This window comes from Muscardinus avellanarius (assembly GCF_963383645.1).
Source record: "Muscardinus avellanarius genome assembly, chromosome: 9".
Taxonomy (NCBI): domain Eukaryota; kingdom Metazoa; phylum Chordata; class Mammalia; order Rodentia; family Gliridae; genus Muscardinus; species Muscardinus avellanarius.
This window is the reverse complement of record NC_137795.1, coordinates 78,835,252-78,853,240: the sequence shown is the minus strand read 5'-3', so window position 1 is coordinate 78,853,240 and position 17,989 is coordinate 78,835,252. Positions and strand designations below refer to the sequence as shown.

At 36.9% G+C, this 17,989-nt stretch overlaps 1 protein-coding gene across 1 annotated transcript in view; it reads right to left on the bottom strand.

Moving 5' to 3' along the window:
• The window catches only part of ANKRD7 (ankyrin repeat domain 7), a gene marked incomplete at both ends in the record, with an annotated part of 119,283 nt that extends 102,053 nt beyond the window's left edge, over nucleotides 1-17,230 (bottom strand). The window contains 7 exon segments of the mRNA XM_080701213.1: nucleotides 3,293-3,430; nucleotides 4,266-4,372; nucleotides 5,318-5,491; nucleotides 5,648-5,762; nucleotides 13,575-13,867; nucleotides 14,676-14,703; nucleotides 17,019-17,230. Coding sequence (XP_080557339.1) covers nucleotides 3,293-3,430; nucleotides 4,266-4,372; nucleotides 5,318-5,491; nucleotides 5,648-5,762; nucleotides 13,575-13,867; nucleotides 14,676-14,703; nucleotides 17,019-17,230 — 1,067 coding nt within the window.
• Between the last annotated feature and the right edge of the window lie 759 nt (nucleotides 17,231-17,989).

Here is a 17,989-nt window from a genome sequence, read left to right as displayed (position 1 = left end):
AGGATCGGAGAAGAGGATCCCCACGCCACATAATTGTCAAAATGACCAATGTGGAAGCCAAGCAGAGAATCTTAAAGGCAACAAAAGCAAAGGGCCAAGTGACATTCAGAGGCAAACCAATTAGAATCACTCCAGACTTCCCAAACCAAGTTATGAGAGCCAGAAGGGCTTGGAGTAACATATTCCCAATTTTGAAAGAAAACAACTTCCATCCAAAAATTTCCTACTCAGCAAAACTTTCTATCAAATTAGATGGAGAAATAAGAAGCTTCCATGACAAACAGAAACTGAAGGAATTTATGTCTTCAAAACCAGCACTAGAGAAAATACTCAAAGAGATTAACTACAAAGAAGAAATAGGTAACACACTCCAGAACTAGAGAAAGAAGATTTTCCATCCAACAGACAACTAAGATTGGTTATCTGTGGAGATTCATTATTTATGTTAGTCTTTTACCTATCTCTAAAGGGTATTGTTTGCCTTTATTGTTGTTAATTTTTAGGATTTCTAGTTGGAATATTAATATACCTTCAGATATAGCATTTGGAAATATTTTATCCCATTCTATTAGTAACTGTTAACTCTGTTTACATTGTCTTTGGATATACAATATGTTTTTTAATTTTTAGGGAGTTTGTATACTCTTCTGTTGCCTGTGCCATTGAAATCATAACCAAGAAATCACTGCCAATTTCAATGTTGTGAGGTTTTATGACCCAGATTTTCTCCTAAAAGTTTATAGTCTTAAGATTTATATTTAGGTCTTTTATTTATTTTGAGTTAATATTTGTATATGGGATTAGGTAAGGGTCCAATTTTATTCTTTTCCATGTAATTATTATTTTTCAACAATATTTAGTTAAAAGATTATTATTTCTACCACCAAATGTTCGTGGAAACCTTGTCAAAAATAACTTGACAATATAGGGAAGAGTTTAGGTCTAGGCTTTTATTTAACTCCAATGGTTTATATATCTGCCTTTAGAATAGTACTACACTGTTTCAATTATTGTAGCTTTATATGGTTTTAAATCAGAAAATATATATCTTCTAGCTTTGTTCTTTTTCAAGATCGTTGTGGGTACCTAGAGTCCATATTCCATATTAGGATAGATTTTTTTTCTGAAAAATAAATATATAAATATATGATAGTTTCACCTAAAAAATAGAAAAAAATAGATTCTCTGGTAAGAAAGAAAGCAAAAAGAAATATTGAAATGTTATCTTTAAGTCATCAAAGGCTTGGTATCAGACAAATGAAACTGTTATGTGAGATTATCATTTTTAATTTTGGATAAATTGCTATAATACTAGATGTCAACTACTAAGTCAAGCATAGGAGGGGGGGATAGGGAGAGAACGGGGTGGGGATCGGGTGGGGACTGACTGGGCAATGTGTGCATGTATGTCTACAAAAGTATGTATCCCACTATGATGTATGAATACATTGCACCAATTAAAAATAAATATGAAAAAATAGAGAAAAAAAATAATAAAAATAAATAAATAAAACATGGTAATCATATCCAATATTAAAAAGAAAATAATGTTTTCAATTATGTCACACACATGTAATAGAATATTAATTTCTTGTTATCTAAAGTTCAATTAAGACTTTAAAACTAGCCAGGTGTAGTGGTGCATGCTTGTAATCACAGTACTTGGTAGGCTGAGACAAGAGGATCACAGGTTCACAGCTGGAATCAGCTACTTAGTGACACCCTCCACAACTTAGTGAAACCGTGTTTCAAAATAAATAAATTTAAAAAATAGGGCTGGGTGCATAGCACAGAGCTAGTAAGCCCCTGGCTTCAATCTCCAGTACCACAAAAAAAGACTTAAAAACTAAACATTGAAATGTTTTTAAGAAGCCGAGGGAGGTGGCGCACACTTGTAATCCCAGCATTCGGGAGGCTGGACCTGAGGATCGCGGTTCCCAGACAGCCTCAGCTACTTAGTGAGGCCCTCTGCAACTCAGTAAGACCCAGTTTCAAAATAAAGAATAAAAAATAGGGCCGGGGCTGTATCTTGGAGGTCGAATGCCCCTGGGTTCCCTCCCCAGACCTGCAAAAAAAAAAAGAAAGAAAAAAATGCTTTTATGATTATTTCAAAACCTCCCATCTATAATTTTTATGGAACTTATTGTAAAAATGTATTACCAAAATGTAAATAAACTATGTGAAAGAAAACTATACACTAAAATCTAGGAAAAATACTTATCCATAATTTAAAATTGTCCTTAAATAAAATTATAAAGAAAATACTGTGTATGTTGTTTAAATTTATTAGCTATAAAGTTTATGTACACTGTATCATATTTTATCATTGACTTAAAACTTAAAAAAATGAGCAAGGTATGGTGGTGTATTGAGATTACTTGGGAGGCTAAAACAGGAGGTTCTCGGGTTCATAGCCAGCCTCAGCAACTTGTGAGGCCCTCTGCAACTTAGTGAGACCCTGTTTTAAAAAAAGAAATAAAAAGTAGGGCTAGAGGTGTATCTCGGAAGTAGAATGCCCCTGGGTTCAATCCCCAGCACCACAAAAAACAATAAAAAATGCATGTTCATAAAATGTTTTTTTCTTCTGGGTATAATAAGAATACACTTAAAAATTCTGGATATTTATCAAACTGAAGCTAGCTAGTAAAACACTTACAGTAATAATCAAAACCTAAATAAAATCCTTACATTACTAATACCTAAAAACAATGAAAGGGTCTGTGTAAATTAATCATCTGTTATCAAATTTGACTGCCTATATGTTTTTGTTTTTTGATTTTTGTTTTTGTTTTTGTTTTTGGTGTGTGTGGGTCTAGGGATGGAACCCAGGGGCATTTGACCTCTGAGATATACCCCTTGCCCTATTTTTTATTCTTTATTTTGAAACAGGGTCTCGCTAAGTTGGGGAGGGCCTCACTAAGTAGCTGAGCCTGTCCACGAGCCGCGATCCTCCCATCTCAGCCTCCCAAATGCTGGGATTTCAAGCCTGTGCCACCACGCATGGCTTGATTGCCTATATGTTTTACTAATGGCTACATTATGGTATCAGAATTCCTGTCCTGGCATCCTTCCAAATCCCATACCAGTGGGAATTCAATTTGTTGACTCAAGCTGCCTAAGTACTCATACTGACTGAACCCTACAAATGGAGGAAATCAAGGATCTTTAGATTCATAGGTCTAGAGTTTTGGATGGTTGCCCCTGCAGCTAAGCCTATTACACTTGGGATACTTCTTTTTGTTTCTTGAGATCAAACCCACATAACTGTGAAATGACATACAATATCACTTACATAGTAAAGCCATTAAAAGAAGCATATTCCTCAGCTGTGAATCCATAAACATCTTTGTGAGATAAGTCAACATCTTGCTGAAGAAGAATATTTACTAAAATTGTTGGTTCATCAATGAGGGCAAGGATAAGGGCAGTTCTGGAACAAAAAATATAAAAATTTAGTCTTCTCAATTTACCATTCAAAGGCAGGGTCTCTATTAGGAAAAGGCTGAAAACTGAATGGAAGGATAGGAGAGGGAAAAGGCGGAGGTTGATTAATGGAGGAGCTACATCCAAATATGTGTAAAAGTATGAATATAGCATGGTTAACCTGGATGCTCATTGTTGGGAGGGGGAGGGGGAAGCAGGGATGGGGAGAGGGCACCAAGTACAGTCTAAATGTATACTGTTTTCAATATATTCCACCTAAAATTTAAAAATTTTTTTGAAGTGAGGCAAATCTGTTTAAAAAGCTGTGCCAATAACAGATCATATGATGGAATCTAAAGATAAGAATCTCTAGGAAGCGGCTAGCTCAGTGGTTTTAAACCTTGCTCTCTAGAAGGCTAGTGTTTTCAGGATGTCTCAAAATTCATGGAAAGGTATGTCTGAGACTCTGGGTTCCAAACCCCCATTTAACTATAGCATTCGATCGTCTACATAATATTCTAAGTTATTAGTAACAACAAGAACATAAATGTTACAATCCAGCCAAACTGTTTGATTTTACAAATAGAAAAAACAGATTCTGGAAATCTAAGTAATTTGCCCAAAATTATATTAATTGTATCATATGGTACTGTTAGTAGTGTGTGTGTGTGTGTGTGTGTGTGTGTGTGTGTGTGAGAGAGAGAGAGAGAGAGAGAGAGAGAGGGAGAGAGAGAGAGAGAGAGAGAGAGAGAGAGAATCATGAGAGAGATTGTGTGTGTATTTGTGTGTATATGTGATCTTCTTAAGTTATATACCACCTTATATAGTTTTATTAATTATACCTTTCATTCTTATCTGAAGCATTCACATCTGCCCCTTTCTTCAGAAGAAATGCTACCATTTTTGCATTATTCTCAACAACAGCAAGTAGAAGAGGAGTATACCCATCCTGTAAAAGATTATTTCAAAATGATTATTTCAAATATTGTATAACCCCAGCATTTTGGAGGCTGAGACCAGAGGATCGCAGTTCTTGGACAGCCTCAGCTACTTAGTGAGGCCCTCTGCAACTTAGTGAGACCCTGTTTCAAAACGAAAAAGAATAAAATACAAGGCAGGGGCTGTATCTTGGAGGTCAAATGCCTCTGGGTTCCATCCCCAGACCTGCAAAAATAAAATAAAATAAAATATTGTATAAAATCATATGCCTTTTAAATTTTGTGCAGTCTTCAAATTATGGGCAAGAGCAGCATAGAGTACTTAAGTGAGAGCACATATAATTTAATGTTAACTCCCGAGTAGCAGAAATTTACATTTTATAATGTCATACTTGGGTGTCCTTAGGGTTTCAGTTAAATTTTCAAAACTGATACTTACTTAGGTCTATCATGTAGATAAAATATCAATGAACTAAAGTTCCAAGATAATCTTTGCAAAAACATTCATCAGCTATCCTTAATATCTCAAATCGAGTCATATCCTTAATATCTCAAAAGGAATCATATTACTATTAGTATAATGACTAATTCTCTATTTCAATCTTGTTACTGTTATTCATAAGTGCATGAGTAAAGTAGAAGAAGATGAGGTTTCAGATTTTAATCAATACCCTTTATATGAGAATCAAATATTTCTCACTTGATATGGCCCTTTAAACAATTATTGTTAACTATGATGCATATTACTTTGGATATTGGCACTATGGTCTGCAATTAAGTAAAGAAATACATTAAAAGGACAATTTTAATCAGTTTTTTATAATCTCATTCTCCTAATTCTCTCCAATTTCACTTTAGAAAATTCACTATATAACAAACATTTCTATTATATAAAGTACTTGAAGTGAACACTCCTTTGGTTACTTTAAAAAAATATGTCTTTAATAGAAAACTACCTTATTTTTAGCTTCAAGATTAGCTTTGTGTTCAAGTAACTTTTGGACTAACGAGACACTCTGGCCACACACAGCGTAGTGAAGAGCAGTGTTAAGATGAAAATCCACCAGATTGGGGTCTGCACCATGGTCTAGAAGAATAGTAGCACAATTTTCTTTTTGACACTGCAATTCCTGTCCATGCAATAAGAAAAAATGAGTAACTAATTTGCTACTTAGAATATGACACATTAGCATTTAACACTATGTTTTGAAAACATAAAATCAGTGAAATTTAACTAGGAGGAGAACAAAACATATTATAATTAAAAAGAAAAAAAGACAACACACCTCAATCAATATGGATCTGTTTTTACTATCCTGGACACTTAACTTGCATTGTTTCTCACTCCAGAGAGATTTAATAATGGTACATCCCTTGGCACAGGCCAGATGCAAAGGTGTTCTATATCAATATGATGAAACATGAGATTAGAGGTAAGTCTCATTTGAGAAGATACTTATATTCAAGAACAAGCCAAACTGTAAATTAAGGTAATTTGTTTCATATGATTATAGTTATATAAAATTTACATTAAAAAATTAAAAAATAAAATTTACATTAATTATAATTACTTTTGTGTGTGTTTTGTGGTAGTGGGAGTTACACCCAGGGATTTCTATCTCCAGGCTACACCCCCAGCCCTATTTTATTATTTTGAATCAAAGTCTCAATAGGTTGCTGAGCATCTTCCTATATTGTTAAAGCTGTCCTCTAACCTGAGATCCTCCTGCCTCAGCCTCCCAAGTACTGGGATAACAAGAACATGCCACCATGTTCTCCTTACTATAATTGCTTTTACTGAATTTAAATGGCTGTGCAAACGTCTAGAAGATGTCAAATATTTAACTCGTTTCACTTTCAAGAAAACAACTATAGTGAGTTTAAAAATAATTTTCTTTCAAACACCAAAACTGCCCCTGAATCTTGGGAAATGATGGTAAGATTAAATATCACAATGAAATTTAGAATTAATCTCCAAAATCTGAAATACATCTAATAGGTTATAGAATGGAGAGATTGCCTAGTTAATGGAATGCACCTCTTTATTCTCTTTGTTCAGTTATTAAAATTGGCATTTGAATCTTAAAAAAACAAACACAAGAATGAAAGCCAAAAGACACCCCAACTTATAGATCTGAAACAATTTTAAAGATCTCAACCTATTCTAAATCTATTTTGATTTCCATTTCTCAAAGAACTCTAAGTAGCCTATTAGAAACTAAGCACATATTCACTGAAGTATAATGAATACTAATTTGCTCTGTTTATACTTTGCACTTTTTAAGCCTAGACTGGCCCTTAATAAGCTGCATCTATGAGGGTGATATCATTGCATCCTTCCTTAGATAATTTTATATATACATATATACATCGCCCATGTCCCAAGGAAGAGAACTGAGATGCCACTCCCCTGCCTTCTTCAGGTTCTCAGATGTATTTCACATGTACCTAAGGAAGCTGTTATTGACACATTGAGGTCGCAAAAAGTGGTCCTCAAAGACTTGAAAATATGATTTCTTTCAAAAAGCTAAACTAACAAAGCCTAAATACAATAACAGACCTCAATATCCATAGCAATGATCTATCTATCTATCTATCTGTCTATCTATCTATCTATCTATATCTTTGAATAATTTTGGAATGCTACAATTCCATTTTAATTTACCTAAATATAATTACAGAAGGTAGAACTGTAATATAAATACAATATAAAAACAAAACTCAATTTTATTATTCTCTAGATGAAGAAAGACTCTAATCAGAAAGAGAACGATCAGTTGGGATGGCAGAATGGAACCATAAGTTGTTCATGATTAATTAACATCCTTCATGAAAAAAGACATACTAAATTTAAGAAACTCATTCTTTCCAGTTATAAGAAAGAAATGTTTTGTTGCAGAACAAATTTTCCAGATATCTTTGTCTACATGATATATTACTGAAATCTATCAACCTTAACTTACTGTGATTCCATCCTTATATAAACAAATTCCTGATGACAAATTTGGTTTCTCAATAATCCTGATACAGTAAAGCTATGATGAGCCATTTTGTTAACTTTCATAATTTGGATTAAGGATGAATTTCTTTAATAAAAGAAAATTCCAGCCCACAACCAAACATACATGGATAAATAGATTTAAATCTGCCGGAGAAAACTCCTTGAAGTAGCATTAAAAAATTTAATCTTTTTTCTCACTAAGCAGTAGTGCAGGCTTGTAATCCCAGCATTTGGTAGGTTGAGACTGGAGGATCGCAGTTCGCCGACAGCCTCAGCTACTTAGTGTGGCACTTCGCAACTCAGTGAGACCCTGTTTTCAAAAAAAAGGACTAAAAAGAAGGGCTGGTGGTGTAGCTCAGAGTTACAATGCCCCCAGGTTTCATCCCCAGTACCTAAATAAATAAATAATTTAATTAATTAACTAAATTAACTAAATAAATAAATAAACTAAAAAATAGGATTGGGGTGTAGCTCGGAGATTACAATGCCCCTGGGTTCCATCCTCACTACAGAAAAAAAAAATCATCATCATCATCATCATCATCTTTTTTCTTTATCTGATATTGTATGAATCATCTTAAGAATTTAATCTCAATGAAATTTGGTGGTTTCTACCCAATTATTAGCTCTAACTCTAATATATCATCTGAAAGTGGTTACTGATTTTTTTTTTTTTTTTTTTGGTGGTGGTACTGGGGTTCCTGGAAGCCCGTCTATCTCCGGGCTACACTCCCAGACCAGACCTATTTTATTTTTGGAAATAGGGTCTCCTAAGCCAGCACACGCGGCTGGCTTCGAACCTGCGCGATCCTCCTGTCTCCGCCTCCCAAGCGCGGGGATTACAAGCGTGCGCCACCACGCCCGGCTGATCTTTTTAATCTTCTACTTGGCATCCCTTTCCTGTGACAGTAAAATCCTCCATGGACATTTTAGTTTCCATTTAAATGTTTCAAGGAACTTAGAAAATCAGCCACAAACTCAATAGAACAAAACAGTGAAAGGTTCAGCTTCCTAAAGAAGTATTAAATACGGTCTGTGGTCTTTTGCTCAAAATTTGAAAACAAGTATAAATCTATCTTAATAAAATATGAAACACTAAAATGTTTACATTGTCACTAAAATCTTCAAAATGATACTGTAAAATGGAATTTTTTACCTAAAATATTCAGCATGTTTTAAAGGAGTCCTCTAGTTTACAAGAAAAAAATTGTTTTAAAATTATACATTTGCATTTATTTCACTTAAAATTTTATATTTAACTATCCTTAAATTCCAGAGTTAATAAGTAAGCATGCATTAAATAATATCTTTGTTATAGTCTCTTATCCAGTTGTTTAAATGTATAATGTAAATGTTTTGAGGTCAGGATGAATGTTTTCTAGCTAATGTCAAAACCAAAAGCTATTCTGTTTTTAAACAGTGTAATACAAAAATATATTCATAGATAGATATCTTGAACACTTTACATCAACATAATTCTAATTTTAATAATCCTTAAATTTTATTAATATGTTGTATTGTCAATATAAGGATTTAGCTTATATTGTTACTTCTTAACTCAGTACTTATCCCTATGAAGATTGCATTAGTTTCTAGGGTTTTAGGCTAGCTAGTGTAATCTTGTTTCATTCAAGTTCTTTTATCACACACTCTCACTATATTCTGGTAGAACTGTCAGCATAGAATGTAGACAGGTAGAGAATTTTAAAATCCTGGAACTGTAAACAACTCCTACTCAGTTTCAAACATTTTGTTCAGTGCTCTTGAAGTAAAGACATAAACATCCTTCTCAGCAATACTAAGAGGAAAGTCAGCAATAAATTTGTATATTAAAAAGTACCTCAAAGCCGGGCATGGTGGCACACCCTTGTAATCCCCAAGCTGGGGAGGTGAGACAGGAGGATCAAGCAGGTTCGAAGCCAGCCGCGCTAGCTTAAGAGACCCTGTTTCCAAATAAAAAGTATTAAATAGATCTGGGAGTGTAGCCCGGAGGTAGACGGGCTTCCAGGAACCCCAGTACCACCAAAAAATAAATAAATAAATAAAGAACCTCAAATGACAATATAGCTTTACACATAAAGAAATTATAAAAAGAAGAAATTAAGCCCAAGGTTACCAAAAGGGAAAAAGTAACACATTATAGCAAAAATAAATGAACAGAAAACAGAAAATAATAGAAAAAGTCAGTGATGCTAAAATGGGTTTTTATTAAGAAAACTGATGAACTGTTAGCTAGACCAAAGAAATGAGATAAGAAATAAAACCTGAAATGAAAAAAGAAACTTTACAACTACCCACTGATACCACAAAATAAAAATCACCATAACAGACTATTATGAACAAATATATATATATATATATATATATATATATATATATATATATATAAACAAACTGGATAAAATAGAAGAATAAATTCCTAGAAATATTCAACCTATCAAGAATAATTCATTAATAAATTAGTTCTGAATACACTTAAAAGTGATAGAGAGACTGAATAATCAATCAAAAACTTCCCCAATAAAGAAAAGCCCAAAAATGAATGGCTTTAGTCTACCAGATATTTAAAGAAGAGCTAATTTCAATCCTTACAAATTTAAAGAGGAAAAACATTTCCAAACTCATTTTACAAGATTCGGAATACCCTTATATTAAAGCTAGACAAAGATACTACAAGAAAACTACACAAATACACATGAAATAAAAGGCATTCCATCAGAAAGGAAGAAGAAAGCTGTCCATCCCTGTTTGTGAGTGAGACAATCTTGTATAGAGAAATGTGGAGTTACCAGAAGGCACAGCAGAGTGAATAGCATTAGAGATCTGTCATATAACAAAGCAAACAAAACCAACAAAAAAGTACTATATACTTAAAAATATATTAAGAGAAGTTGGGTGTGGTGGCACACATTTGTAATCCCAGTATTTGAAAGATTGAGACAGGAGGATTGCGATTCTCAAACAGCCTCAGCTACTTAGTGAGGACTTTTGCAACTCAGTGAGACCCTGTTTCAAAAATTTTAAAAAGGCTAAAAAAATAGGGCTGAGGGTATACCTCGGAGGTAGAATGCCCCTGGGTTCCAACTTCAGTACCACAAAATGTGTGTGTGTGTGTGTGTGTGTGTGTGTGTGTGTGTGTGTGTGGTGGCACACATCTGTAATCTCACTGCTAGAGAGGCAGAGACAGCAAGGTCACAGATTGGAGGCCAGCCTCATCAACTCAGCAAGAGATCGTGAGCAATTTAGCAATATTTTGTTTCAAAATAAAAATAAGGTAAAAGGTCTAGAGATTTAGCTCAGAGGCAAAATGTCCCTGAGTTTAATCCACAGTACAAAAAAAAGTGCTAAGAGGGTAAATCTAAAGTTTAGTGTTCTTACCAAAATAATATAAAATTCTGCTGCCCATCATAAAATTTATAGATTTTGGGTGGTGGAGGAAAGGTGATTACATTTTTACTTGATTTGGGTATATAAATTTGGGTATATAAATATCTACAGAAGTGACTGCCTGTGCTGTCAAACTAGTCTCAATAGCAGCTCTGAATCTGGAGATTACTGATTCTTATATACTGTAACCAAAGCAAGGTAAATGTTGTATCTGAGGCTATTTATCAGAATGTGGTGCATTAAGGCCCTTTGGGCTATTTAGAAACATCTGTGACTTAAGGTCAATGGTAATGAATGTGGCTATTGAACAGTCTGTCAAGTCTATTCAGTTTATCCCACAATTTAAAACATGACTTTGTTTACATAGTTGTTACAAATGTTTGCAGCATAAATTTGTTGAGCAAATTAGTTCAAATCTAAGCAGAGTAATGCTAAAGAATGTGTAATGCAGAAACAAAGAAAAATCATCCTCTGCTCAATAACTTTGTTATATATTAAGTGAAATTGTTTTCTCTATTTCTTTGTAATGTAGGTTAATTGTTTTAGTGTTTCCAAGTCTTACAATCTCAATAATTGCTGTTCTGATTGGCCATCTCTACTCCTTTCCTGTTCTTCCATTACTAGAAGAGCAAATGTTATGTTGGGAAGGACAACCTACACCAAGGAGCAAAACAGCAAAATGGAGAGAGGACAGAGTACACAGTGGAGATTAATGCTGAAGGAGCTGTGGGAAGTCTCAAAGGGTGAAGTGGGGAGGAAAAATTCCTCTAGCATTAACTTCCAATAAAAATACAAAAAGCACTCAGAGTCTGGGTGCCACGTAGGCGCCCAGGCAGGGAGAAGCACAGCTAGGCCTGTTATAACTACAGAAGGCCTCCTCCCCTATGCCCTTTGTACTAATGTTAAACCATAGTAAGAACATCCAATTCAAGCCTTTAGCCTAAATTTTCTTTAATTTAGACAATTAAACATATAGAGAGGCAATTAAAGCTTTTAACATTACAAGTATATATAAACAAATTAAAAAAAAAAAACAAGATCACAATGGCTCTGCCTGGCATGTTTTAAAGCTGTAAAGATAGCAAGGGCATTATGCCTTGCTCTTAGAGATTACACACAGCTATAATGACTATAATTAGTGCCCTTGTTTCCCTATTCTAGGGGACCCAGCCTTGATATGGAAAATGTAAACTCTGTGTGTTGCTTCAAAGCATCCAGAGTTGATGGGCAACTGATACAGTAGAGGTAGGAAAAGATAGATTATTAACCCTTACACTTAGTAAGTGCACTGCCCAGAGACAAAAAGGCACCACCTGCCTAATAAATATATTACTAGCCCATTGTCTTGGTAATGCTGATTAAAAACATACCAATAAGAAAACTATATTTATGGGCCAGGGTCTGAGAGGGGACAAAGTTTCATTTTCAGGGCTCTCTAGAATGTCTTCCAGGCATGCTGTTTTTTTTGTTGTTTTTTTTTTTCTCTTCCATTTAAATTTCCTACTCAGTTTGTAATAAAAGATTTTTTTAAAGCTGTAAATGAGCTATTCGATTTATTTATTTATTTATGTATTTATTTATTTATTTATTGGTGGTACTGGGGTTCCTAGAAGCCCTTCTACCTCCGGGCTACACTCCCAGACCTATTTTTACATTTTTATTTGGAAACAGGGTCTCCTAAACCAGCGTGTACTTGCGCGATCCTCCTGTCTCTGCCTCCCAAGCGCGGGGATTACAAGCGTGGGTCACCACGCCCGGCCTGAGCTATTCGTTTTATTTTGCCAATTCAATTTATCTATTTGAATCAAGGAAAAGAGTCCTCATCATTGTTACATCCATAATGGGGAACTTTCAAACACACCGGTATGCATTTTTAAAAAATAAATAAGAAGCTGATTGCAGTGAGAAACACCTATAACCCAGTACTCGGAAGACTCAAATAGAAGGATCAGTTTGGCGCTGGGTGTGATGGTGCATGCTTGTAATCCCAGCATTTGGGAGCCTGAGACAGAAAGATTGTAGTTCAGAGCCAACCTCTGCTACTTAGAGAGGTCCTTTGCAACTCAATGAGACCCTGTTTCAAAATAAAGAATTAAAAATAGGGCTGGGGTGTTGCTCAGAGGAAGAATTACCCTGGGTTCCATCTCTAGTACTGAAGAAAAAAAAAAACCGGGTGTGGTGGTGCACACTTGTAATCCCCGAGCTTGGGAGGCGGAGACAGGAGGATCGTGCAGGTTCGAAGCCAGCCCCGCTGGCTTAAGAGACCCTGTTTCCAAAAATAAAATAGGTCTAGGACTGTAGCCCAGAGGTAGAAGGGCTTCCAGGAACCCCAGTACCACCAAAATATATTAATTAAAAAATAAAACCAGGTGTGGTGGCGCATGCTTATAATCCCATCATTTGGGAGGCTGACACAGGAGGATCAAGGTTTGAGGACAGCCTCAGCTACTTAGTGAGCCTTTTGCAACTCGATGAGACTGTTTCAAAATAAAGAATAAAAAATAGGGCTGGGAGTATGGGTCAGAGGTAGAATGCCCCTGATTTCCATCCCCAGTATGGCAAATATAAGCATATTAAAAATAAAAATAAATAGAGCTAATAAAGAGGAGCTCTGTGGTAGAACACCCTGGGCTCAATCCCTAGTACCAGTTAATTAATTAAGGAAGTGTAATCCTTTGCCAATGACAATGTGTCTGTTCAGGTAAACCCAGAGTGACCACCAGTCAAATATCCCAGACGTGTTCTGTTCCTGATTAAAGGACCCAATAGCCCAGCTTTCCCTCAACCACGGCCCCTAAATTCCCCAGCTCTTCATCTTCACTCACCTGAATTCTTTGTCCCGCACGTTCACATCCTGTTTCTTGAGCTGAAGGTACTCCTGAACCTTCTCTAAATCCCCATCGGAAGCCGCTCTGTGAAGTTTCTTCAAGTGCTTACTCGGAAGGTTGTAGCTCCAGCCCGCGGTCAGACCTGAGGGGAGGCTGTGACGTTCCTGCCTCTGCTTCCAGAAGCTCAAAAGTTTCTTCATGGCGGTGTTGTCCTCCGTGCAGGCCAGGTTGTTCCCGGGGCTACTAACCGCCATCCTCTCCCCGGAGCCCTGGCTCGAGGTCCGTTCCGCCTAGACCCAAAGTGGGAGCACGAGAAAGGAGCTCTTCCAGGCTACCGCCCTCAGTTGCCTGGTAACGCAGGGCCTCCTGCTGCCCAGCTGTGGTTGTGACCTGGTCCTAGGGGCTCCCTAACCAGGATTTTCACCTGTGACCTTGACCTTCCTGCCGCATCTGCAGACTTCTTTAGGTCAAGAGCCTCATAGGAAAACTTTCTTTCAAGCAGCCCTTTCTTCTTCGAGGTTAGAACCCCATAATTTAATTCTTACACACTGATATTTACCCTCCCTCTGGTAAGCATGGATATCTTCCCATTCCCAGCCTCACTCCCATAGTCACAAGGTACAACTCGTTTTTATACAATAAGTACCATAATCCCTCATCTCAAATTCAAATATACTTTTTGAACACCACCTCTCATATTTCAGTTCATTTTATTTAGTCACAAAACTCCAAAATTCCTTTGAAAATTGAACTCCCAGCATCGATGGTTAATTAATCCTACCACCCTTTCTTGATCTTTACCATCTTTCCCTGTGTCCTTACTTCCCTATTTAAATAGTCCATGGCCGATTCTTAAAATCACTTTTATGTATATACCTTCAAAAAATTTATTTCCATTTTCTCTGCATGGAGACACTGAATGTGAAAAAACATAACCATGCTGTACTCCTTAAGTTTTAATTAATGAAAATCATCCCAAATGGTCTTTTATCCCTCCTAGAAGTTCTTGGGTATTCTCTGACCACCCTCGCTTTCCTTGGCCATTGCATATCTTCTCTTCTCCTCTCTCTCCCTCTCTCTCTCTCTCTCTTTTCAAACATCCTCAGGAATAACCTGTTTCCTTATTCTAGGAGAAAAATCAAAGAGAAATTTTAGAGGACATCTTACTCACGGATTACATACACCTTCCCATGAAATCTTCACCTCGGTTTGTCTTCTTTACAGAAAACTCCTGAAGGATTATCTATGATCTTATAATCTTTATCCATACTTTTTCCTCCTTTGTCTCAAAGCCATTCCCATGATGACCATTTTGCTTCTATCACTCAGTTGAAACTGCCTTTAGAAAAGATTAACCATAGCCATGAATGGTGGTGCAGGCCTATAATCCCAGTACTTCGGAGGCTGAGACAAGAGGATCAGAGGTTCAAGGACAGCTTCAGCAAGTAGTGAGATATTCAGCAACCTAGCAGGACCTTATAGCAAAGCAAAAAATAAATTGGAGGGGGTGGCTCAGAGGGAGAATGTCCCTGTGTTCAATCCTAGTACTGCCAAAGTAATAATGATAATAATAATAATAATCTCCATCATATGATATTGTTTCAAGTTTACCCATAGAGAAACACCAGACTCTAAAATTTCAAAGCCAGACTCCAAAAGGCCAAAGAGGTTGCTTTATTTTTCAGTCAGGGCAAGTAGCACTCTCTTGCACTGTCGTACCACCTGTTAGTTTTAACTACTTTCTATACCCCTTCTCTACAAGGAAGGGGTATGAAAAGGTCAAGCAATAGGGCTATTTGACAAACACTAGATGTTCTTTTGGAATAAGCAACACAGCTTCCTTACCTTTTAACCAGGTCAGTTCAGCAAAATAGATTACAGACACAGATAACAGTTAAAATTATTTTTTAACTTACATATAAGTCAGAAGGGGGTTTTGGCAAGAGTTGCATCTGTGCAAGTCAAACACTAAGTATAGGAGCCAGACAAGCCGTTAAGCCTTACCAAAAATCATATATTAATATTTAAGCAAGGAAAAATATAGAGAAACACCGCATCTCCTTCTCCACTGGTTCTTGTTACGGAGTCAAATCATAGACTCATCATCTGCATGCAAAGGGTGGTATTGCCTCCTTATAATAAGCAACTTCCTTGCATTTACCCTTTCTTTGACATAGGCTACTAGGCAATTTATGATGCAAGGTACCATAGTTATAGCCAGGAAGAGAAGCAACAAGGGGCCTGTGGTGTCACTAATTAGGGCAGTCAACCAGGGAGACCAGGAACATAGTGACTTATACCAGTTGCCAGATTCATGCTGGCATTTTTTTTTCTTTCTCTAAGGTTATTTCTAACTAAAGTTAAGCTTTTTCTTTTTTTTTAATTTTTTGTGGGTCTGGGGATGGAACCCAGAGGCATTTGACCTCCGAGCTACCCCACCCCTGTCCTATTTTTTATTCTTTATTTTGAAACAGGGTCTCACTAAGCTGTGGAGGGCCTCACTAAGTAGCTGAGGCTGGCTGCGAATCACGATTCTCCAGTCTCAGCCTCCCGAACGCTGGGATTACAAGCTTGAGCCACTATGCCCAGCTAAGGTAAGCTTTTTCTAATAATTCTTGACTTATTAGTATAAAAGCACATGTTTTACCCAAGGCCATGCATAATTCCCTTTGCTTTATGAACAGGATATCTAGTTCTCTCTTATTTTATAAGACTACTTCAGTAAGGGAATCTACTTGTTATTGGCTAACTGGTAGGATCTGAGGATTCTGGTTATATATAAGTGGATTGGACCCAGGTAGCAAATTTGCCATACAGAAAAAGCCCTTGCTTAGAAAAACTCAGCCAATTAGCCCAAACTCCAACCTTTACCTACCAGTACCTAAAGACATTTCTGAGGTACGAGTATTAACTACTAGGGAACCAGATAGTACTTCACTCTCTCTAATAACCTTACCATCTAAACCCACAAATATAGAAGAGGACCCATCTATGCTTAAGATGCTAAATAAGTTCCATCAAGTAATTAACAGGTCAGATTGAATCTGGGAGAGGACTGCTGGCTACGTTTAAATCCCAAACCCCCAAAGTATGTGGGTATAGCCATCAACCAATCAATATTTGCTAGGCAGAAAATGACAGTGAGAGGAATAGGCCTAGACTTACTCTGGGAGACATACAGCGATGAGGTGTGTAAAACCTTACTTGTAGGAAGGTGAAGGGGAGAAGAGGTGCCCAACGTTCCTGGTTTCAGAGACCAGTTTAGTCAATGGCTTTTTTAGAGTCCTATTTATTCTCTCTATCTGTCCTGAACTCTGAGGTCTGTATGCATAATGCAGTTTCCAAACATTTAATGACTTTGCCAGAATTTGAGAGATTTGGAACATGATTTTGTTGGACTGCAATGAGAAGGGCAACTCAAATCTAGGAACCAATTCTTACAAGTTCTTGGTCACAATTAAGGCAGTCTCAATCCTGGTAGGGTAAGCTTCTACCCGTCCAGAAAATGTGTCCATGAGCACCAGAAGGTACCTGTATCCAAGAGAGGTGGGTTTCACTTTCATGAAATCTAGCTCCCAGTGTTCCCCCAGTGTATTATCTCGACATTCTATTTCTCCTGGGCGTTTCTTTCCTCCTTTTGGATTTACCTGCATGCAAGCTTGACATCTGGGCACCAAATCATTTACAAATTTGGTCTAGCTTGGGTATGTTGTACCTGGGTCTGAGGAGCTCACTGTGCTTTGTTGCCCCTTAGTGATTGGTCTGGTGAAATTAGGATACTAATTTTCTTCCCAAAGTTGCTGGGTCTTCCAGCTGGTAATATTCACCATCCAGTTTCTTTCAGTGTTGCACCTTCCTATTTTTCCCAGTCCCTTTCTTTAGTTGAAGATAGTGGCTTTTGTGGCAGTTCTAGCTTAGGGTACATGACCACAATGGAAAAAGGCCCCACTGGTTCTAGGGCCACTTCTCGAGCCTTCTGGTTGGCTGCTCTTTTGCCTCTGACTTCAGGAGAATTTCCTCTCTGGTGACCTTTACAATGTACAATGGCTATTTTCCTTGGTAGACAGATGGCTTCTAGCAGGACTAGGGTCTCTTCCTTACTTTTTATCTCTCTGCCTGCCATAGTGAGGAGTCCCCTTTTCTGGTACAATGTTCCATGCACATAAGCAGTGGCAAAGTGTGCCAGATGTTGGTGTATATGGTGACAGACTTTGCCTTTCCCTAGTGCAGCATCTGAGTTAGAGCAATAAGCTCAGCCTTCTGAGTCAATGTGCACCTGTTGAGGGACTGGGCCCAGATAGTTACATGCTCAGTGATCACTGTAGCCCCTGTATGCTTGATACAATTTTGGACAAAGCTGCTTTCATCAGTATAAAGCGCCTCTCCTCTTATGCCTTATGACATCAGTCAGG